Genomic DNA, 17,378 nt, shown 5'->3' on the forward strand with positions numbered 1-17,378 from the left:
TATATTGACACTGTCAACCAGCTAATTCATTTAGTTGAGTGTTGTGTTAGTTTTGTAGTGATTGATAGTTTAAATCTATTTTTCAGCATTTGTTTTCTCACATCTTAAGGCTATTTGATAATTATTAAACAATTTTTGGAATCTTTTGATTTATTTCTTAGAATGCTATGTAATAACAAAAATAGTTAAAATTAATAAGATGATCAAAACGACAGTTAATTTTTGAACAAAAAAAAATTATAAATTGAAAGTGCTGAACATGATATTCAAAAAATATGACTTTTGTACTCTCATTATATTAAAGTTTATATAAATAGAACAAGTTAAAAAGTACAGTACATAAACAAAATTTTAAAGGTCACATTTTTATTCTTCTCATTCTTTCTTTAATTTTTTAAAATTTGTACTTACTTACTTAATTAATTAATTAAATTTAATTAATTAAAACCCCTTAAGCCCCAAGCCCGAGATATCTCTGGCAAGTTACATAGCGTTACATAAAATGCGGTCCTTAAGGACTTTTTGAATTTTTTTTTTGAATTTTTGGAATGTTTTTTAAGTCTCCAAATTTTTTCAAAATTTTTTAATTAATTAATTAATTAAATTGTTGGTAGCTGATAGATAATAATTTTAAGTAGAGTAATTTGAACTAGATAGATTCAAAATATTTATGGAATAAATCTTATTGAAAGAATTTTAGCAATAACAATAATAAGTCTGCTTTAAATGCGTTCTTCAATTGTTTAAGGAAAATACTTAAATTTGTTGTGCTGTTTAATTATTGTTTAACATATTGTTAATGAATAGAAAAATTTTAAAATGAAATCCATTTAAAAAATATTTATTCTGTTTATTGATAATTTAAACAATAATAAAACATATTAGAGTAATAAAAAATAAACCTTTAGGTTAAAATAAATACTGATAATTGTGATGTTGTTGACTGCATTAGTCAGTCATTTTCAGGTTCTGAATCAAACTTTTCAATTATAAATGTTATATTCTAGAATGTACTTTTATAGCATTTAAAAATGAGCCAGGACTACGATTAAGAATTAACAAATATAAGAAAAAAGATGTACATAAAATTAAAATGACAAATTTAAATAGATAAATTTATATCTTTAAGATTATAAATAAAACTAAACTTACAAATAGCCCAGTGTGTTTTATTTTAAAAACATTCTCCATGCATTAGATAGTAGATAGTACATCCCAGCAATTAATATAATATTTTTTTTGACTTTAATAGTTTACAGCTTTTGCAACATTCATCTCATAATCAGACAATAGATAGTCATCCCTTTCAGCATTGCTCTTATGCTTAATAATAGTAAGCTCTCTGTATTTCAGGATAATGCGAGATTTTGGCGTCTCCTCTCATTTTGAAGATTTGAGGCTTTGATAATGTGATGAGTCAGTTCATGCCACTGCTAGTCTATCTTCTCACTTACATGCCCTTTCCTCTCAGTGTCTTTCTATTTGGCATCAATAAATTATGCCTTGTAATTTATTTTTCAAATAATTACATATCTTCTCCTCAGTATTCCTGCACTTGGCACCTAGGACATATGCCTGCCTTACATGTCTTAGTTGTGTTTTCGTTCTTAACACTAATGCTGAGAAATTGATTTAATTCTGGTCAAATGTGCAGAAGTATTAGAAATATTGTATTCAAATATAGCCAAAAATTCTAATAATTCTGCTTATTGGCCAGAATTAAATCAAGTTTTCAGCATTAGCACTAAGGATTTAATATTATATAATATACTGTCAAATTTTAAGGAACTATTAATATACTTAAATATACTCTTAAAATTTTTTAAAAAATTAATCATTATATTAAGACTAGTTAATTTGACAACCATGAATTTTATAGTATATAATCCTTATTGAATATAAGAATTTCATAAGCACTTTATACAGCAATATTCTACTATAAACTAAATTTGATAAAAGGTTATGAATAATTGAGACACCGTATCTTAATTATAGTCAGTTAATGTTACCCTTGTCCAATTGTAAAGAAAAATATTTAAATAAAATTAAGGAATAATAATACTGTGTAAAGAGTAATAAATATGTCGGTAATACTGTAACTTTGTGTCAAAATTTAATCCTATTTCTTATTTCTATTTATTTATTCCTTTGTTTTCTTTATTTCTTTAATTAACTGTACTTTCTTATAAAATTTCTTTGTCTTAGCATTGTTAATGGTACAAGATTTTTTGAGCCCAGCTGTAAAAAAATCTTGTAATAACTAAAAGTAATTTTTTAAAGTAATAATAATGGAATAATTACAGTCACTGATAATTAATGAATAAAATTTTAATAGTTTAAAAAATTTATCACAAAAACAAAATAATAATGAATATAATTAGAATATGAAAATATTTCTGTATCTTGGATCTAGAATTTGTCACCCCACAATTTAAATATTATATCCACACTTAATTTGTAAAACTTATGATCTCAGATCTTATTCAGATCAACTGCAAATTAACTTAGTTGAATAGAATAAAAATATTGAATTTTACATCACTAGATTGTGTAATCATCACAATTTACTACAACATGTATGGCTTCCATCATTTTAGTACTTTCACTTCATTAATCATTTTAAAATTAATACTGTAAAAATATTTTACAGCCCTAATTATTCTAAGAATTAATAACTACATATAAAATACTTATTTAATATATTCAGGAAGGTTTTATTTATATTCAGTCAAGATTGTTGCTGTGATTCAGCATAAGTTACTTTGAAATGCTTCTTTGAATAAATTTAATAAGTAGAACAGATACAAATTTTATATATTTATTGAATTTTATGTTTGTTATAAATTTAATTTTAAAAAGAGAAATTTATCTTTTATATAAANCTCAAAGCAAATTGATAGCATGTGGAAGTCTTTTTCAGGGAGTTTGTACATCACATGATGTAGAAAATGTGACTTTATATGAAACTCCAGCTAATGAATCTGTAGTGGCAAATAACTCAACTGCATCCACTGTAGCATTTATTGCTCCTGGTCCAAAAAACTTATCTCGTACTCATGTTCTTTACGTTGGTGTATCATACACTGGAAATGGACTTTACAGATCTGATATACCAGCCGTCAGCAGTCGAAGTTTGGATCCTGCAAACATGTTTGCAATTGCACATACAGGTGTCACAACTGGAACTAAAATTATGATTAATAGCATGTCGCGTGAAAGTTATCCCATTAAATATGTATTTGGATTTAACACAAAAGGATTTTCATATTTTATAACTGTACAAGGAAAACAGACATCGTCTCCTAAACCTTTCATTTCAAAACTGATTCGCATTTGTCAAAATGATGTACATTATTATTCCTATACAGAAGTACCTCTTGAATGTCGAGCTGATGACGGAACTCATTATAATCTTGCTCAGGCAGGATATGTTGGTCATCCTGGATCAGAACTTGCTGTGAGTTTAGGTATCACTGCCCAAGATGATGTTCTATATGTTGTTTTTGCAAAATCTAAAAATGACAGTGATACCTACTTTAAACCTAGTGCCAATTCTGCATTGTGTGTTTATGCATTATCTGCTATCCATCGAAAATTTACTCAAAATATTCAAGATTGTTTTAATGGAGTTGGTCAACGAGGATTGGATTTCATTAATCCTAGTCAACCATGTTCACAAACTGTAAGTAAAATTATTTAAAAGCTTTTAATATATTAAATTAATATTAAAATGTTAATTGTTTATTAACATTTTAATATTAATAGATGTTTTATTAATAAGTATGTATTAAGATTGTTAAGAAGCTAAAGGTGAAACATAATAAACATATAGTTTGCAAATATTGTATAGATATTTTTAATTATTTAAGTAATACATAGTGTGTCCCTAATATATGGATAAGTTTAAATTGAATATTATATGAATATTGGATATATTAGTAATGTAAAAAATTTACTTTGCACAAAAATCTATTAATACATAATATAAAATTTTATGCTTTTATATTTATTAGAACCAAAAATATGAGTCTGGCACAGTCTTTCTGTGACACACACTATATAGTGCTGTTAAAAATATCAGTAGTCATATCTAATGGCTGTTGTTTATTTTGTTTTATTTATTTATTTTTTGTTTTCTCATTGTCTGAAATGTTTTTATTTGTTAAATTGAATCTCTAATTTGAAGATAAAAGTTTTTAATTGGGAAAAAATTATAAAAAAAAAAATAAGTATGAAGTGTCAGTTATGATGGTAATTTTTAAAAATGAAAGTATATCATTTGAATGCTGATTGGATCTTTGCAATTGATACATATTGTAAAAATATGTATAATTTTATAAATATATACGATTATATAAATTTTATGGAAGTAATTATTATTCTTTTAAAATTATATGAAAAATGTTGCACAATTCTTATAATTTCTGATTCCTAAAACAATTCTTCCACGTTTAATAAGAAAATTAATTATTTATTTTAATTGAAGATTAAAAATTTTTTAAATTTCAATATTAACAATTAAGTATTAGTTTAAACAAACATCATCACTAAACCCAATATATTACAGTAGAGCATCGTTTATCCAAATCAGTTGGGGACTGAGGTTGTTCAGATAACCGATTATGTACGAAAAAATATATTAACCTATCCCATGTTGAAATTTTTCTCTATTGCGTGTCGCTTCACATTGAATTTTTGTTGATGTTAAGCCTAATGTAAACTTTTTAAAATAATAATCATGGCTATTGTATCATTAAAAATTATTTCTTTATTTTTTACAAACAAAATAAATATATTGAAAAATATAAAAACAAAAAAATTATACTTTAGAAGTTGATCTAGTATCAAAAACATTCAATTCAACACAACACACAGTCCTCAGAAAAACAGCACACTAAAGTGCCAGTGCTGCCAGCTAAAACACACACACCAACAAAAAAAATATTGGAGTAGCCCAAGATATAGCCAAAGATTGCAGCGCTACAGCACTAGTGAAAATTTAAATTTGCCGACTGGAATGCTTTCAGTTAACTGACGTTTCGGATAACTGGCTTTCAGATAAGCTATGCTCTACTGTATAAAGCTACACACCAACCAATGCCAAATATTATCAGGTTAGAAACAGCTATAATAATAATAATAATAATTTATCAGACAATTTGGCACTAGAGTTAAGCGTTAGGTGTCATTTCTTGATAAATTTAATAATTATAATTTTAATTAAATAATTTAAATAATTTAGAACTACTGGAAGAAAAGAATCAGCCAGGAGCAGGACTTGAATCTTCAATGCCTGCTTACTGTGCAGATGCGTTACCAGTTCCAGTATAAATAAGGTTATTACATAACCTTATATACAGGATGTATCAGAATGACGTTTTAAAAATTTGGGGGATTGTAGAGGATGAAATTTTGAATGTTTTGATATAAGGAACCTGTAGCCAGAAATTTGAACTAGAGTCTACAGTGGTAGGAAGTGCTTGACCATCCTTCACTTAGGTAGCTACCCTTCCATCCATTGATGTCATGTTATTGCTGTGGATGGAAGACTGTAAACACAACTACAGTTGTCTAACTGAGCCTGTATATAGGATGTTGTGTACTTAGTGCTTGTCGTTCTTCAGGTCACCCCTTGCATCCACTGGTGCTGTGCTGTAAACACACAGCTAGTCAATGTAAGTCAGTGTACAGTTGTCTGTTTATTGTGATTCACATACTGTGGATACTTTCTGGCGTCATTGAGGGTAACTACACATTTGGAGAACTTGCTGATATGCATTTGTGTTATGGTGAAGCTCGACGGAATGCCATTGTGCATACCGACCGCATAGAATGTGCAAAGTGCTGTAGAAACTTTATATCACATTTCTGGCTATAGGTTCCTTATATCAAAACGTTCAAAATTTCATCCTCTACAATCCCTCAAATTTTAAAAACGTCATTCTGATACACCCTGTATACTGGAAGAGATCTGACTGGAGGTTTGAGTTGTATAATTGGCAACGCATCTGCACAATAAGCAGGGGTTGTGGGTTTGAGTCCTGCTCTGGGTTGATTCTTTTCTTCCAGTAGTTCTAAATTATTTAATTAAAATTATAATTATTAAATTTACCAAGAGATGGTGCCTAACGCCTAACTCTAGTGCCAAATTCTCTCATAAATTATTAATATTATAGCTGTTTCTAACTCTATAATATTTGGCATTGGTTGGTATGTAAGTATTAGTTTATTGGTAACTAACTTCATGTTGACAAAGCAGAGAATACACAATACCCCATGCACAAGGTGATACCTGTCATGGCAGACTTTACATTTATGTAGTCTGAGTGATTAGAGATTGCACTTGGTCAGTAACTACTTGGTCCCCATTTTAGGGGAGATAGGGTGACATAGGGTTGCCACCTGGCCTGTATTGGGTGGCTTGATTGGCAATTTTAAGTCAAGGCTGGAGGTCGACAAAAATATTTAAGTATCAGAAAAGGAGTTTAAAATATAAGCATAGTTATATTTTAATTGAAAAAATATATAAAATTATTTTTAATATTTAGTATGTTTACTTATAATGATAAAGCAACTTTCTCATTATTTAATACAAATAAAAAAAAATAATAATAAAGGATTAAAAGCTTATTGTTAAATGCTTTTTGATTATAATTATGAAAATTTTTGTTATGATTCACAGATGATGCTGTAGTATGTTACATTTTCAAATGTGATTTATGCAATTCTAAGTAAAACTACTTGTTTATACTAATTCTACTGCTTTTTTGAGTTTTAAAAATTGATTTTTTATGATGAGTCAATCTAGATATTTATCTGATTTTTCTTTTCCTTTAAAAAAGTTCATACAATTGTACATTTAGGAAAACTGGGCTCAAGTGAATGAATTCAAAAATCTGTAACTCATGCTGATATTTGTTCAGCTCATTGCATCATTTGCAGAACCTCATTCAGTGTTAAATATGATGGAATTAAAGCATTTATTAGGAATCCCAATTGTGAGAATCATGAAAAAACAAGTGTATCTTTTCATTTACTTTTCCTCTCCCTGATCATTCTGTCAACCAATGAAGCAATTTACAAAGCTAGCAACCCTAAATGACATGATGGAATAGTTCTTTGAGTATAAGGGAATTAGTTATAATTTCTTTGGGGAATAGTGTTACAATATTAACTTTGTCTGAAATAAAATTGCAAATTTATTTTGTAGTACTCAAGTAAAAGCATGCATATACACATATAAATGGAGAATTTTCAGGTTTCTTTAGAAAGGTTGATTCTGGATTTCTCAATCATTTTCCATTCTTAAGCTTTATGTTTATTAATTAATGGATATAGCATGCTCATAATATAAGTCATTAATTTTTTAAAAATAGAATAAACTTTACAAAGTATTCAAAAGAATTAGAATTGGGAGAAATTTTGGTATTGTCCCATCACTAATGGTTACAGTCAATGCTTTTTTTGGAGAAAAAAAAAAGGGTGGTGAAACACTCATCTCATTACTAAAAATATATTACATGCTTCGTACACAAGATTCGGCACACAAGCAGGAGCAGGACCGTCTTAATAATTTTGTTGCCGATCTTCTATGCTCAATAGAGTGATTCAACATGGACCAAACATCAAATTTTCAAAAATTCTCTTAAAACTTTCAAAATATATCAAAAAAAGGTGGTGGAACGCCGTTCCATTGCGTTCTATGACAAAAGTGCTGAGTATAAGAAATATATGTTTAACATTTTATTATTATTAAATTATTAATATAGAATATGCTTTAAAATCATTATTATCCCAAAAAATAAGTGTAAGTTAATATGTATCAATATTTGACCAGAAATACTGAGTCCATGACAGATATTCATTCTAAAGATAAATAAAAAAGAAAGAAAATATGACCAAACAATATTATAATGTACTTACTTTTTTCTTTTTGTGTTTTTTAAAACGAAATAAAAGTGGTTCTTCACTAGTAGCATATGTTTCATAAAGCACATCAGATGATGAACCCTGTAAAAAAAATATGTGTTAAACATGATTTTATACTAATATACAGAATATCCCATATAATGCTAATAACTTAACTAATGCAAATAGTTTATTTTCATTTTTATGGTTTTAAAATACTTCAAACAATGATAAAATTATATTGCTCCTTGCCTTATTTCATAAGGGAATAGGGAGTAACTTTGAAATTTCAAACTGAATCCTATAAAAAAGCATATTTTTGGATTCTGAAAAAAACTTACATTATCAAATATGTTTTAGATGAATCTATTAAGAATCACAGACAGTTGGAACTTTGATTAAAGTTGTTAAAGAGATGTAATTCATTACATTCTCATCAGTTACACTATTTTATCTGTTTATTATATTAAATGTCCAAATTGCTGACCATTCATATATCTAAATATTTATATATCATTTTTTACAAAAATTTGTCTAACTCTGCACAACAGTCATATGGTTACTGTAGCAACAGCTTCACATATTCTCTGTTTCATGTCTTCTCCGTAGTTGTTAGTCATAATATCTCTTTTTTCTTGAAATATCTCCTTAAAAAGTAATTGCGAGGTGTGAGATCAGGTAAGCAAAAGAATCATTTAGTGAGTCCTTTATGTATGTCTATTTGCCAACAAATTTCTGGTTTAATAATACGGTATATATATATATCTGTGAAAAAGTGTGGTGAAACATGATCCTACTGAAAACACATTTTTCTTTGCAGATTTAGTGACATCTTTTATATTCAAAGCGAGAGGGACTGAGCAATTTGAATCAATTCAAATTGCTCAGTCCCTNCAATTCTATGGAATAAATCTTATTGAAAGAATTTTAGCAATAACAATAATAAGTCTGCTTTAAATGCGTTCTTCAATTGTTTAAGGAAAATACTTAAATTTGTTGTGCTGTTTAATTATTGTTTAACATATTGTTAATGAATAGAAAAATTTTAAAATGAAATCCATTTAAAAAATATTTATTCTGTTTATTGATAATTTAAACAATAATAAAACATATTAGAGTAATAAAAAATAAACCTTTAGGTTAAAATAAATACTGATAATTGTGATGTTGTTGACTGCATTAGTCAGTCATTTTCAGGTTCTGAATCAAACTTTTCAATTATAAATGTTATATTCTAGAATGTACTTTTATAGCATTTAAAAATGAGCCAGGACTACGATTAAGAATTAACAAATATAAGAAAAAAGATGTACATAAAATTAAAATGACAAATTTAAATAGATAAATTTATATCTTTAAGATTATAAATAAAACTAAACTTACAAATAGCCCAGTGTGTTTTATTTTAAAAACATTCTCCATGCATTAGATAGTAGATAGTACATCCCAGCAATTAATATAATATTTTTTTTGACTTTAATAGTTTACAGCTTTTGCAACATTCATCTCATAATCAGACAATAGATAGTCATCCCTTTCAGCATTGCTCTTATGCTTAATAATAGTAAGCTCTCTGTATTTCAGGATAATGCGAGATTTTGGCGTCTCCTCTCATTTTGAAGATTTGAGGCTTTGATAATGTGATGAGTCAGTTCATGCCACTGCTAGTCTATCTTCTCACTTACATGCCCTTTCCTCTCAGTGTCTTTCTATTTGGCATCAATAAATTATGCCTTGTAATTTATTTTTCAAATAATTACATATCTTCTCCTCAGTATTCCTGCACTTGGCACCTAGGACATATGCCTGCCTTACATGTCTTAGTTGTGTTTTCGTTCTTAACACTAATGCTGAGAAATTGATTTAATTCTGGTCAAATGTGCAGAAGTATTAGAAATATTGTATTCAAATATAGCCAAAAATTCTAATAATTCTGCTTATTGGCCAGAATTAAATCAAGTTTTCAGCATTAGCACTAAGGATTTAATATTATATAATATACTGTCAAATTTTAAGGAACTATTAATATACTTAAATATACTCTTAAAATTTTTTAAAAAATTAATCATTATATTAAGACTAGTTAATTTGACAACCATGAATTTTATAGTATATAATCCTTATTGAATATAAGAATTTCATAAGCACTTTATACAGCAATATTCTACTATTTTTGGCTCAAAAAAAAAAAGAAAGAAACATGTTATTGAATAAAACATATTTCCAAAGGCAATAATTGTTTACTAAGGTCTAATAGTTAAGTGGTCAAGAATAAATTGAGATCATCACATAGTTTCAGCCAACTATTAATGTTTATTTTAATTAATACATAAAAAACCACTGCTTATTGGTTTGCAATAATAATTGTTATGGTAACTATCACTTAGTATGTACTAAACTAATTGACAGAAATTCCATATTTAACCTTTCTTCATTAATATCTTTTAATTAACTTTTGATACCAATCAGCTAACCAAAATTGATATTTTACTAGTAGCATTTTTCTAGTTTTTCAATATATGCAATTATTCAGACTTGATCAATTGCTTTAAATTTGGCAAGTAAGCACTTTCTAACAAATAAATAGTGTAGTTAAATTAGTAATAATAATCACTCTCACTTTTTGCCACACTTCTTGCTATACTGTCTTACCTAAACTAATCCTGATCTGGGATCAATGAAAATAAAAATTTACTTTCATTTTTATTGATAAATATGAATTTTTCAAATTGAATATTATAATATCCCAATTTTAACATGTGATATTTGATAATTGATTTTGTAGTATTAAACATGCTCCTATTATATTTTGAAGATTGTGTATAAGTTATTTATATATACTAGAAAAATTATATAAACAGTTTTGTGTCCAAATAATAGGAATTTTTGAAGGTCATGTTTTTTTCTTCTTCAAATTGTAGTATAATGTTTTCTATGAAATTAAAAATTTTTGTAACTAGAATTAAAAAATATATTTGATTTTTTTAAAAAACTTGTTTTGAATGTATATACAAATTTTTATATGTTATGTAATAGCCTTCATTTCACTATCACTAATCATCCATTATCACTAAAACTTTTATCAGTATTAATATTTATTCTTTTTTAACTTAATAAACTATAATTTTAATAGCATAAAATTGCTTTAAATGTGTAAAATCCAAACTTTTTATTACATAAATATTTTAATAAGTATATGTTAATTGATCATTATATATATACCAGTAGAATACTATATATTAATACTGCTTTAATTAAATAATCATTTTCATTACTAGAGCCTATATTAAATGAACAAAACTTATGATTCATAATAGTTTGGCATTAAAATAGCTGAATTACTTTGTGTTAATGATTGGAGAACTAGATTTGTGAATAAGTGCAATATATGACTGTCCTCTCAAAATTTATTGTTGTTTTGTCTTGTGCATGTATTTTATTCATGAAAAAGCAAAGGTTTCTGAACTGCTTGATAACAGAATATGGTAATGTTCAATGAAAACTCTAATGATATAATATGGAAAATCATCCAAAATGCCAAAAACCAGATTATATTCAAAAAATAATGAGTCTTATGTGGAATTGAATAGATGCTCTGTATTATGAACTATTTTTATTACACACAGTGGAAAATATTATACATAATTGGATATATGACATTGGCAACAATTGAAAAATGTATAGTACTGCAAAATAAAGAATGTATAAATTTTTTACCAAAATAATATTTATCCATTTTCTATGATGAAAACAAAAAAAAAAAAACATGAGTGTGTTTAACTGAAAGGTTATGGATCATCTGCTATATATTTTAAATCTTGCTATCTCTGATTATTGGCCTTGTTCTTATTACAGAACTTTTGAATGGAAAAAATTGATTGATTTAAAATCTCAAAATAATAATCAAATAATTTTCTTTAATCCTACCCAATCTGATGCTATTCTCCACTTATCTAACCATTTTAGGTAAAATATCATAAACTTTCTATATATTCTCATACATGTATGGAAAAAGTTCAGCTGCATAGATGGTGTTTTATCTAATTGCTTGAATTATGAATTAAAACCCCATACTAAGCAAACTTTTCTCCAGATATTTCTAAATTAGTTATCCAATCTGAATTATCCAACTGGGTAATAATAACACTCTGCTTGTTTTAATATCAAATTTTTATTAACAGATTACACCATAAAATCTATGTACACTGTATTATCATTTAAATATATTGACACTGTCAACCAGCTAATTCATTTAGTTGAGTGTTGTGTTAGTTTTGTAGTGATTGATAGTTTAAATCTATTTTTCAGCATTTGTTTTCTCACATCTTAAGGCTATTTGATAATTATTAAACAATTTTTGGAATCTTTTGATTTATTTCTTAGAATGCTATGTAATAACAAAAATAGTTAAAATTAATAAGATGATCAAAACGACAGTTAATTTTTGAACAAAAAAAAATTATAAATTGAAAGTGCTGAACATGATATTCAAAAAATATGACTTTTGTACTCTCATTATATTAAAGTTTATATAAATAGAACAAGTTAAAAAGTACAGTACATAAACAAAATTTTAAAGGTCACATTTTTATTCTTCTCATTCTTTCTTTAATTTTTTAAAATTTGTACTTACTTACTTAATTAATTAATTAAATTTAATTAATTAAAACCCCTTAAGCCCCAAGCCCGAGATATCTCTGGCAAGTTACATAGCGTTACATAAAATGCGGTCCTTAAGGACTTTTTGAATTTTTTTTTTGAATTTTTGGAATGTTTTTTAAGTCTCCAAATTTTTTCAAAATTTTTTAATTAATTAATTAATTAAATTGTTGGTAGCTGATAGATAATAATTTTAAGTAGAGTAATTTGAACTAGATAGATTCAAAATATTTATGGAATAAATCTTATTGAAAGAATTTTAGCAATAACAATAATAAGTCTGCTTTAAATGCGTTCTTCAATTGTTTAAGGAAAATACTTAAATTTGTTGTGCTGTTTAATTATTGTTTAACATATTGTTAATGAATAGAAAAATTTTAAAATGAAATCCATTTAAAAAATATTTATTCTGTTTATTGATAATTTAAACAATAATAAAACATATTAGAGTAATAAAAAATAAACCTTTAGGTTAAAATAAATACTGATAATTGTGATGTTGTTGACTGCATTAGTCAGTCATTTTCAGGTTCTGAATCAAACTTTTCAATTATAAATGTTATATTCTAGAATGTACTTTTATAGCATTTAAAAATGAGCCAGGACTACGATTAAGAATTAACAAATATAAGAAAAAAGATGTACATAAAATTAAAATGACAAATTTAAATAGATAAATTTATATCTTTAAGATTATAAATAAAACTAAACTTACAAATAGCCCAGTGTGTTTTATTTTAAAAACATTCTCCATGCATTAGATAGTAGATAGTACATCCCAGCAATTAATATAATATTTTTTTTGACTTTAATAGTTTACAGCTTTTGCAACATTCATCTCATAATCAGACAATAGATAGTCATCCCTTTCAGCATTGCTCTTATGCTTAATAATAGTAAGCTCTCTGTATTTCAGGATAATGCGAGATTTTGGCGTCTCCTCTCATTTTGAAGATTTGAGGCTTTGATAATGTGATGAGTCAGTTCATGCCACTGCTAGTCTATCTTCTCACTTACATGCCCTTTCCTCTCAGTGTCTTTCTATTTGGCATCAATAAATTATGCCTTGTAATTTATTTTTCAAATAATTACATATCTTCTCCTCAGTATTCCTGCACTTGGCACCTAGGACATATGCCTGCCTTACATGTCTTAGTTGTGTTTTCGTTCTTAACACTAATGCTGAGAAATTGATTTAATTCTGGTCAAATGTGCAGAAGTATTAGAAATATTGTATTCAAATATAGCCAAAAATTCTAATAATTCTGCTTATTGGCCAGAATTAAATCAAGTTTTCAGCATTAGCACTAAGGATTTAATATTATATAATATACTGTCAAATTTTAAGGAACTATTAATATACTTAAATATACTCTTAAAATTTTTTAAAAAATTAATCATTATATTAAGACTAGTTAATTTGACAACCATGAATTTTATAGTATATAATCCTTATTGAATATAAGAATTTCATAAGCACTTTATACAGCAATATTCTACTATAAACTAAATTTGATAAAAGGTTATGAATAATTGAGACACCGTATCTTAATTATAGTCAGTTAATGTTACCCTTGTCCAATTGTAAAGAAAAATATTTAAATAAAATTAAGGAATAATAATACTGTGTAAAGAGTAATAAATATGTCGGTAATACTGTAACTTTGTGTCAAAATTTAATCCTATTTCTTATTTCTATTTATTTATTCCTTTGTTTTCTTTATTTCTTTAATTAACTGTACTTTCTTATAAAATTTCTTTGTCTTAGCATTGTTAATGGTACAAGATTTTTTGAGCCCAGCTGTAAAAAAATCTTGTAATAACTAAAAGTAATTTTTTAAAGTAATAATAATGGAATAATTACAGTCACTGATAATTAATGAATAAAATTTTAATAGTTTAAAAAATTTATCACAAAAACAAAATAATAATGAATATAATTAGAATATGAAAATATTTCTGTATCTTGGATCTAGAATTTGTCACCCCACAATTTAAATATTATATCCACACTTAATTTGTAAAACTTATGATCTCAGATCTTATTCAGATCAACTGCAAATTAACTTAGTTGAATAGAATAAAAATATTGAATTTTACATCACTAGATTGTGTAATCATCACAATTTACTACAACATGTATGGCTTCCATCATTTTAGTACTTTCACTTCATTAATCATTTTAAAATTAATACTGTAAAAATATTTTACAGCCCTAATTATTCTANTGATCTAGTATCAAAAACATTCAATTCAACACAACACACAGTCCTCAGAAAAACAGCACACTAAAGTGCCAGTGCTGCCAGCTAAAACACACACACCAACAAAAAAAATATTGGAGTAGCCCAAGATATAGCCAAAGATTGCAGCGCTACAGCACTAGTGAAAATTTAAATTTGCCGACTGGAATGCTTTCAGTTAACTGACGTTTCGGATAACTGGCTTTCAGATAAGCTATGCTCTACTGTATAAAGCTACACACCAACCAATGCCAAATATTATCAGGTTAGAAACAGCTATAATAATAATAATAATAATTTATCAGACAATTTGGCACTAGAGTTAAGCGTTAGGTGTCATTTCTTGATAAATTTAATAATTATAATTTTAATTAAATAATTTAAATAATTTAGAACTACTGGAAGAAAAGAATCAGCCAGGAGCAGGACTTGAATCTTCAATGCCTGCTTACTGTGCAGATGCGTTACCAGTTCCAGTATAAATAAGGTTATTACATAACCTTATATACAGGATGTATCAGAATGACGTTTTAAAAATTTGGGGGATTGTAGAGGATGAAATTTTGAATGTTTTGATATAAGGAACCTGTAGCCAGAAATTTGAACTAGAGTCTACAGTGGTAGGAAGTGCTTGACCATCCTTCACTTAGGTAGCTACCCTTCCATCCATTGATGTCATGTTATTGCTGTGGATGGAAGACTGTAAACACAACTACAGTTGTCTAACTGAGCCTGTATATAGGATGTTGTGTACTTAGTGCTTGTCGTTCTTCAGGTCACCCCTTGCATCCACTGGTGCTGTGCTGTAAACACACAGCTAGTCAATGTAAGTCAGTGTACAGTTGTCTGTTTATTGTGATTCACATACTGTGGATACTTTCTGGCGTCATTGAGGGTAACTACACATTTGGAGAACTTGCTGATATGCATTTGTGTTATGGTGAAGCTCGACGGAATGCCATTGTGCATACCGACCGCATAGAATGTGCAAAGTGCTGTAGAAACTTTATATCACATTTCTGGCTATAGGTTCCTTATATCAAAACGTTCAAAATTTCATCCTCTACAATCCCTCAAATTTTAAAAACGTCATTCTGATACACCCTGTATACTGGAAGAGATCTGACTGGAGGTTTGAGTTGTATAATTGGCAACGCATCTGCACAATAAGCAGGGGTTGTGGGTTTGAGTCCTGCTCTGGGTTGATTCTTTTCTTCCAGTAGTTCTAAATTATTTAATTAAAATTATAATTATTAAATTTACCAAGAGATGGTGCCTAACGCCTAACTCTAGTGCCAAATTCTCTCATAAATTATTAATATTATAGCTGTTTCTAACTCTATAATATTTGGCATTGGTTGGTATGTAAGTATTAGTTTATTGGTAACTAACTTCATGTTGACAAAGCAGAGAATACACAATACCCCATGCACAAGGTGATACCTGTCATGGCAGACTTTACATTTATGTAGTCTGAGTGATTAGAGATTGCACTTGGTCAGTAACTACTTGGTCCCCATTTTAGGGGAGATAGGGTGACATAGGGTTGCCACCTGGCCTGTATTGGGTGGCTTGATTGGCAATTTTAAGTCAAGGCTGGAGGTCGACAAAAATATTTAAGTATCAGAAAAGGAGTTTAAAATATAAGCATAGTTATATTTTAATTGAAAAAATATATAAAATTATTTTTAATATTTAGTATGTTTACTTATAATGATAAAGCAACTTTCTCATTATAATTATGGAAAGTTTTTGTTATGATTCACAGATGATGCTGTAGTATGTTACATTTTCAAATGTGATTTATGCAATTCTAAGTAAAACTACTTGTTTATACTAATTCTACTGCTTTTTTGAGTTTTAAAAATTGATTTTTTATGATGAGTCAATCTAGATATTTATCTGATTTTTCTTTTCCTTTAAAAAAGTTCATACAATTGTACATTTAGGAAAACTGGGCTCAAGTGAATGAATTCAAAAATCTGTAACTCATGCTGATATTTGTTCAGCTCATTGCATCATTTGCAGAACCTCATTCAGTGTTAAATATGATGGAATTAAAGCATTTATTAGGAATCCCAATTGTGAGAATCATGAAAAAACAAGTGTATCTTTTCATTTACTTTTCCTCTCCCTGATCATTCTGTCAACCAATGAAGCAATTTACAAAGCTAGCAACCCTAAATGACATGATGGAATAGTTCTTTGAGTATAAGGGAATTAGTTATAATTTCTTTGGGGAATAGTGTTACAATATTAACTTTGTCTGAAATAAAATTGCAAATTTATTTTGTAGTACTCAAGTAAAAGCATGCATATACACATATAAATGGAGAATTTTCAGGTTTCTTTAGAAAGGTTGATTCTGGATTTCTCAATCATTTTCCATTCTTAAGCTTTATGTTTATTAATTAATGGATATAGCATGCTCATAATATAAGTCATTAATTTTTTAAAAATAGAATAAACTTTACAAAGTATTCAAAAGAATTAGAATTGGGAGAAATTTTGGTATTGTCCCATCACTAATGGTTACAGTCAATGCTTTTTTTGGAGAAAAAAAAAAGG

General features: G+C 27.3%; 1 protein-coding gene across 1 annotated transcript in view; it reads left to right on the forward strand.

The window, feature by feature from the left end:
* The first annotated feature begins 2,884 nt into the window (after nucleotides 1-2,884).
* Nucleotides 2,885-17,378, forward strand: part of LOC111620115 (plexin-A2-like) — a 90,483-nt gene continuing 75,989 nt past the window's right edge. Inside the window, exon 1 of the mRNA XM_023361974.1 lies at nucleotides 2,885-3,682. Coding sequence (XP_023217742.1) covers nucleotides 3,149-3,682 — 534 coding nt within the window. The 5' untranslated portion in view covers nucleotides 2,885-3,148. The remainder of the gene's footprint in view (nucleotides 3,683-17,378) is intronic.

Source organism: Centruroides sculpturatus, unplaced genomic scaffold (genome assembly GCF_000671375.1).
Source record: "Centruroides sculpturatus isolate CEXI.00-Female unplaced genomic scaffold, Cexi_2.0 scaffold109, whole genome shotgun sequence".
In the NCBI taxonomy this organism is placed as follows: Eukaryota; Metazoa; Arthropoda; class Arachnida; order Scorpiones; family Buthidae; genus Centruroides; species Centruroides sculpturatus.